At 42.8% G+C, this 7,600-nt stretch overlaps 2 protein-coding genes across 2 annotated transcripts in view; one reads left to right on the top strand and one right to left on the bottom strand.

Moving 5' to 3' along the window:
* Window positions 1-2,709, top strand: part of ARG2 (arginase 2) — a 33,648-nt gene extending 30,939 nt beyond the window's left edge. Inside the window, exon 8 of the mRNA XM_003797378.3 lies at window positions 2,373-2,709. Coding sequence (XP_003797426.1) covers window positions 2,373-2,578 — 206 coding nt within the window. The 3' untranslated portion in view covers window positions 2,579-2,709. The remainder of the gene's footprint in view (window positions 1-2,372) is intronic.
* Window positions 2,710-2,777: 68 nt separating this feature from the next.
* The window catches only part of VTI1B (vesicle transport through interaction with t-SNAREs 1B), a 22,759-nt gene continuing 17,936 nt past the window's right edge, over window positions 2,778-7,600 (bottom strand). Inside the window, exons 4-6 of the mRNA XM_003797379.3 lie at window positions 7,294-7,467; window positions 5,214-5,275; window positions 2,778-3,108 (exon numbers count right to left, since the gene is read on the bottom strand). Coding sequence (XP_003797427.1) covers window positions 3,012-3,108; window positions 5,214-5,275; window positions 7,294-7,467 — 333 coding nt within the window. The 3' untranslated portion in view covers window positions 2,778-3,011. The remainder of the gene's footprint in view (window positions 3,109-5,213; window positions 5,276-7,293; window positions 7,468-7,600) is intronic.

Raw genomic sequence — 7,600 nt, 5'->3', positions numbered from 1 at the left:
GAAAAAAAAAAAAAATATATATATATATATATATAAAAGCTGATCTGATGGTATTGGCAAGTCACACAGTATCTTGGGTCCTTTTATGTGGGGTAAGTCTTGTATTAGACCTTATTTGATAGAATCTTTAATAAGGGAATAGAGTTAGATGAATGGCTGATAGCAAGAGTAGTAAGATGAATTCTAGGTTATCATCAACAGTGGCTAAAAGAGATTACTGTTCCAAAACTCAAACTTTTTTTTTTTTCTTGAGACAGAGTCTCACTTTGTCACCCTCAGTAGAGTGCTGTGGTGTCGCAGCTCACAGCAACTTCTAACTCTTGGGCTTGAACAATTCTCTTGCCTTAGCCTCCCAAGTAGCTGGGATTACAGGTGCCTAGCCACAATGCCTGGTTTTTTTTGTTGTTGCAGCTGTAGTTGTTTAGCTGGCCTGGGCCAGGCTAGAACCCACCAGCCTCGGTGCATGTGGCTGGCACTGTAACCAGTGTGCTACGAGTGCTGAGCCACAAAACCCATACTTGTTTGCAAACAGTTTCCATTTCTGTCAGAAAGCTTCTGGTTTTAAAGCTACTTAGCCTTTCATTCTAAAATTTAAAGGATGGATATTGCTTCAGTAAGCATCTCATGAAACTGGGGTATAGACATAAGCATAAGTTCCAGTGTTACAGGAAACTCTTGACTAGTTGGGATAGAAATTGGCATTGAAAAATGGTCTCCCTGGCTCTAGAGCCTGCTAGAACCTTAGGCAGCACAGAAAGGAAAATGATACTTGTCTATCAGGCCTGACAGTGGCATGTCTGATTCTAAGATCCATCATCTTAGATGTTGTCAGTGGTTAGGAACTTGGAGCACCTGGATGTGGCAGTGGCTACGCCTTATCCCTCCCTTCCCCTGCTGCACTATTATTTTATTCCAAAAGACTGTCATGCATGACACTGTCAACTGGATACATAAAGCAGTTTGCTTAAACTGATTTATAGGGTGGCAATAGTCTGGAAATATGGGTAATATGTTTGTTTTTAATAGTGCAAGCCCTCTTGATTACTACTGAAATATGCTACAGGTATAGGTTTCGTCAGTGGGAATCAGACCCAGATCATCAGAGACCTGGGTCTATAAGCAGGAAGTGAAAGATGATGTAATAACATGCCTGTTCACTGCAGCTGTACACAGTGCACTGGACTATGCATTGCTAATAAGTGAAGACGCTGACTAAGTGTGATGGCACCGAGCAGTCCATGTACTGTAACATGGATAAACCATTAGGTATATTCACCTATGTTTCCAGACTTTATAGCTACCCTAAGTATTCTCAGATACTTGTACTCTTGAATGCCAGTTTGTTCAGATGACTCTTTACCTGGAATAACCAACTGAAAAGTTAAATTCTCTAGAGATGTGAGGCAGGGGTGAATAGGCTCTTCTGGTCTAGACTTCCCCTCAGTCTGCTCCAGGCCCAAGTTCTCAAACCCTTATGGAAGGCAACTGGAGTCCAGATGAAAAAATTTTAGAACACATGGCTGAATCATTCCGTGACCACATGTGATACTAGGTCAGTGTGCTAGGAATTAATAAGAAATGTCAGATATGGAACCAGGCTTGCAGGAGTGACAGTAGGTCTGCAGTAATAACTACATTTTCAGGGCACATGATATGATGCTTGTCTCACGTTAAGAGTGTAAAAGTGGGAGTGGAGGCTCGGGGTGCCTGTGGCTCAAGTGGCTAAGGTGCCAGCCACATACACCTAAGGTGGTGGGTTCGAATCCAGCCCGGGCCGCCAAACGATGGCTGCAACCAAAAAAAAAAAAAAAAAAAAAAAATAGCCAGGTGTTGGGGCAGGCACCTGTGGTCCCAGCTACCTGGGAAGCAAGGCAGGAGACTCGCTTGAGCCTTGAGCCAGAGCCTCGGTACCAGCTTGAGGCTCTGTCTCAAAAAAAAAAAAAGTGGGAGTAGAGCTCTGGCTTGTAAGTAGAGGTTCTTTGCCTTAACACTTCCCCATTTCGAGGCAGGCAGCTGGAAGGTTGCCAGTCATACCACAGATGGCACACATTTTCCCAATGAGTAGGCTGGAAACCTCCCCATCCCCCACCAAGCCCCTCTTCCAGAAAGCCTAACAGCTATGGCTATTTGTTGAACAAGGATGATTTACTTCATTATCTTAAAGGTTTCTCTCAATCCTACTCAGGTATACTAGTGTTTTAACTTACATTCACAGCCAAGGAGGAGGTGTAAGGGCTTCCTGACAACAGATAACTGTACAGTAGAAAATGACTCTTGTTTTGACCATGGCTCGTTCTCCCTGCCCGGGTGGGATGAACCTCACCAAGTAACAGCTCGATAATTTTCTGAGGTTTCTGTCATTGTTCTTCCAGGGTTGCTGTCAGCATTGGATCTTGTTGAAGTCAATCCACAGCTGGCCGCTTCAGAGGAAGAGGCGAAGGCTACAGCTAGCTTGGCAGTGGATGTGATTGCTTCAAGTTTTGGTCAGACAAGGGAAGGAGGGCACATTGTCTATGACCAACTTCCTACTCCTAGTTCACCAGATGAATCAGAAAATGAAGCATGTGTGAGAATTTAGGAAATACTGTGCATTGACCTGTTTCACAGTGGGCATTCCAGAGTTGTGAGGCTTTTGAGGAGACAGATATTAAGTGGTTGTCCGGGTCAGTACTGCCTTAATGAGAATATTTGAGTATTCTCACAATTGTAGTGACCAGTACTACCACTGTAACTGTATTTTGGCAGTTCACGGGCTGTTAATATGTTGTAATACTATGTAAATTTGAAGAAGTCATAAACACCATTTATTACCTTGGTATATTACACTGGTCTTGTTGCTGTTCCTTCACATGTCATTGGCTTTCCATCCTCCCTCCTCCCACAGTCTGGCTGCACAGTGCACCCTTCAACTGCTAGCCTGCAGCAGCAACACACTTACTCCACATCCCCGACACCTTCATTCACAGGGTCAAAGTTCTGGTCCACAAAGCCCTCTCTACGAAGAGAAGAGTTCAGTGCTTGCGAAAGAATTTGTAGTAAACCAGGCCCCCCAGGATGGCCAACTCCAGTAGGATGACGATGGAAAGCAGCAACTTGTTGGTTGTCACTCTACAAAGAGAAGCAAAGTGGGGGAGCAGTCACAAGTGCGGACAACCCGCCACCTCTGGTTATGGGGCTGGTACCCCCTACTCCTTTGAGCCACAGGTGCCACCCTTACAAGTGACTTTTTTCTTGTTGTTGTTGCAATTTGGCCAGGGCTGGATTCGAACCCACCACCCTTGAAACATGGGACCAGTACCCTTCTCCCTGAGCCACAGGCGCCACCCCATTATTATTTTTTTTTTAGAGACAGAGTCTCACTTTATTGCCCTCGGTAGAGTACACAGCTCACAGCAACCTCCAACTCCTGGGCTTAAGTGATTCTCTTGCCTCAGCTTCCCGAGTAGCTGGGACTACAGGCACCCGCCACAATGCCCAGCTATTTTTTTGTTGCAATTTGGCCTGGGCCGGGTTTGAACCTGCCACCCTCGGTATATGGGGGTGGCGCCCTACTCACTGAGCCACAGGAACTGCCCCCATTATTTCTTTTTATTCTTAGTACTGTGGGGTTTGACCTGACACCAAGGCTGGATACTATGATGCAAAATATAGTTTTTGATCACACAGCCACTTGGTAGTAGGTTAAGTACTCACAAGGTTCTGTACCTGTAACTTACAGATAACACTGTCTACCTCACAGAAATGTTGAAAACTGGGATAACCCCAAAGCATAAAAATGGTTCCTTAATTCTAAAATGTCTTCAAGTAGTAGTTATACTTCCTGACTTTAAAAATAGCTCTTCTAGAAGGGTTACGCTAGGAAAAATATATTATACATATATGAAAAAGTATACCATTTCTGAAATTGAGGTGAATTGTATTTCAAAGTAGCAGAAATACAATCTCATTAATCTATTCACATAGAGCCACAGTAGTTATCTATTACATCTGTGAACATACGTTGGGATGAGGGTTTGGGTCAGACTCTCTAGTGTCAAAGTCCAGCTTAGGGATGGTCCCACTTTAGGACAGGTAACTGGAAGCTTGGGTAATGTTCTTCATTTCCTTATAAACTTCTTCCCTTCTTACGCTCTCCTCTTTATTTCTCCTTCTGCTCTCCTATAAACTCAAATGGATATCTCTATTACAAAGGAAGTACTGGAGCTTCAAATCATCTTTTGTTTACTCAAAGAACGTTCCCTGTAGGTTTCTCCCCATTCCACAAAGAATTTGCCACTGTTAAGGAAAATGTCACCCCTCCAGCTAGTTCCATGACTGTGTTGTAGTTTTGTTTCATGCTAGGCCATCTGCGCTGAAGGTCATGCACCAAGATATTGGTGGCAGTCAGCACATGTCAATAAATATTGATCCTCAAAGATCTGCTATTTATCATATTACTGTTCTGCAGAGGTGAACGAAATGGAGCCAACTGACTGGTAGGAAGATGGAAGTTGATCCTGCTTTTTGGGAAATGAAGCCCCAGTTAACTGATATGTGGCAAATGCTGTTTCACCAAATGTACGAACCATAGTGGCTCCATACAGGAGAACGCCAGCTGCCCTGCCCTGTAGACGCACTATTATTCCACTACCAGCTTTTGTTTCTCTGGAATTTATTTTCAAAATGCCTGCATGAGGCAGTGCGTATAGTTCTCTGGCTGATCTGACAGAGCTGGCAGGGTCTGCTGCATCTTGGCTCAGTCACTGCCTACCAACAGCGATAACGCAAGGAGTTTTTTTTTTTTTAAAGTCTACCTCTTACTAACAAGACAGAACTTTGCAAAAGGGGACTGACTCCTAGGAAGGGCAAGTACAGCCAAAAGCAAGTGCTAAGCGGTAGCATCGAGTTTTTACAAATACGTTTTTATTACTGCCATATGCTGTCTTCTCTCAGGAACATAAGCTGGAATTCAGCATCCTTTCAGCTGAGAAATGTTCCCACGGCTCCAAGTTAGAGCAGGACACACTTTCAAAAAGAATTTTATCCTAGGCTGTTTAACTCTACAAGACCATACTCCTTACTTTATTTCTCTGATCTGCAGGGTGGTACTAAGTGTAGGGACAGTATGGCTTCCAGTGCGAAGGTGCTATATTAGGACTTCTATAAGTCATTGTTTCAAGCTTTTCTGGTTGAAAACATTAAGACTTGAGAGAAATTAATTTTGTAAAACTTACTTTCTGGACATTGAACGGAGGATCTTTCGACTTTTGCTCAAGTTTTCACTTGTGTTTACCAGCTGAGAAGAGAAAACTGCAATTATTTCCCTTTTCCTCCAAAAGTACACACTGTACAATCTGAATATCCTTAAACTAAATTAAGGAGTATAATGTTGAAAATCTCCAAGAAATCAAACCACTTCAAATGATTTCTGAACATAAGCAGAAGAACCTGGAAAGGACAAGATATTCATCAAGTAGGCTTAGGAATCATTATATCCCCAGGTTGCTATGGGGATGGACTTCTGAGACTGGGCTAATCTTTCACCCTGGTACTCAAAACAGGAAGCTTTTGAATGTACCTAGCCAGTGACTGTGAAGCAACTTTGAGCAGCTTAAGATTTGAATTTCATCTACCAAATTCTAGGACAGCCTCTTGGGTTGTTTGCTTCTGTGGGTGGTGGGTTACTGCTTTAGGGATCTAGGAATCTTTTTTTCTTTACTACTTTAAGAGACAGATACATTGAATTATGAAAGGAGTTGACCCCCTTAGACTTTTCCCTTTCAATTAATAGCAGGAAGGGATAATAATCTAGATAGCTGGAGGGTATTTCACCTCTTGCAGATGGTGACCTGCCATCTGTTCCCATTTCCCAGTGGCCTTGGTAACTTTCTCTCAGCTCACTGCTTGGCTTTTAAATTTAAACAGTCTACCGAGTATGTTCACCCTCTATAAGCAAACTACACTTTTTTTTTTTTTTTTTTGAGACAGAGCCTCCAGCTGTCCCCCTGGGTAGAGTGCTGTGGCATCACAGCTCACAGCAACCTCCAACTCCTGGGCTCAAGCAAGTCTCCTGCCTCAGCCTCCCAAGTAGCTGGGACCACAGGTGCCTGCCACAACGTCCGGCTATTTTTTGGTTGCAGCCATCGTTGTTGGCGGGTCCGGGCTGGATTTGAACCCGCCACCTTAGATGTATGTGGCTGGCACCTTAGCCACTTGAGCCACAGGTGCTGAGCCAACAAACTACACTCTCTATAGCTTGCACTGAATTTAGTACTTCATTGTGACTTTTCAGTGGAGAAGGAAGGGTACTACTGATTTGAGAATGGACAACTATATCAAGATGGGTAAGAAAATCTCACACTGAGCTAATATTTTCCTGTCTAAATCTTAGCTACAGTATCTGTTTTTCAGTATGATTTGCCTCATGCTATAAAGAATATAGCATTCCACTGACAAACTACTATTTTAAAGATTCCCATTTATGGAAAGGAAGAAATGAGTTATTTTTCAGGGCCTCTTAAAGTAATACTAGATTAGAGGTCCCCACTAACCATAATCAATTGGCCTAAGTATTTGTTTACTTCCCACAGTGGTCCTTATCTTAGGTAACAATAAAGGGTGATAGTCTGGGATTAAACTACAATTTATAAATCTATAAAATGTGATTGGTACTATTTTGTGACACCTGGAAAATAGTCTGACCTCTGAAGGACAGGGTATAAGTAGATGTTTTCATAAGAACAACAGAATATCCCACTAGATGTTTGAGAAGTTAAAATTTGATTGGTGGTTTTGAATCAGTAAGTGTCTTTTTACATATTATTCTCTTGCCAAAGAAAGAATACAGGAATTATGTGGGTCACTATGAAAGTTTTGAGATACACAAAAATCAAGAATCATAAAATCCTTGCAGATGGAAACAAATGAAGCCCTCCCGGCATCACTGATAAACTGAGCAAGTTGAAACTTGCACAGGTGATCAAAGGACACTGTCGACTATGTTTCTTGGAAGCGACATAATGGAGCATAACTGTGTCAAAACTTTCATCGTGACCCATATAATAAGCGTGAAGTGGCTATAGTCTTACAAGCGCAGAAATCAAATCACTTTGGGCTTTTTCTTCCTTCACTTCACGAAAATTTCCAATGGTGTCTAAATCTTGGAGTAAAATTACTTGAGAGCTCCTCTTAGCTGAGCAAGCTAGAAATTGAGAAAAGGTTACTCCCTGGATTCACAACAGCTATAGCTTCTGGCCTCAGTGTGGCATCCAGGTGTGGGGGGGCCCAACTACTTTCCCGACTGCCCAGACATACCCTACTCTTGGTTCGTTCCAACTGCTCTCGTTGTTCTCCCAGCTCTTCTATGATTTCTGAGCCAATCTGGTCAGTCTCCATGGCAATCCGATGAGAACGCTCAATACTTTGGGTGGCTCGGTTCAGACTTTCAGTGCCTTGCAGAAGCAATGCTCTTTGAGACTGCAGCTGATTCTGACAGGAGTATGGAAGGGAAATGTTAGGCTTCTTCCCCCATAAATTCACTGCCAGCATGTTCCTTATGACCTTACTTGAGTAGGAGGGACATAGTGAACCATAATTCCCATTACTTTTTTTTTTTTTTTTT

The sequence above is a fragment of the Otolemur garnettii genome, unplaced genomic scaffold (assembly GCF_000181295.1).
Source record: "Otolemur garnettii isolate 467f Iridium unplaced genomic scaffold, OtoGar3 scaffold00115, whole genome shotgun sequence".
NCBI lineage: Eukaryota > Metazoa > Chordata > Mammalia > Primates > Galagidae > Otolemur > Otolemur garnettii.
This window is presented reverse-complemented; position numbering and strand designations above follow the sequence as displayed.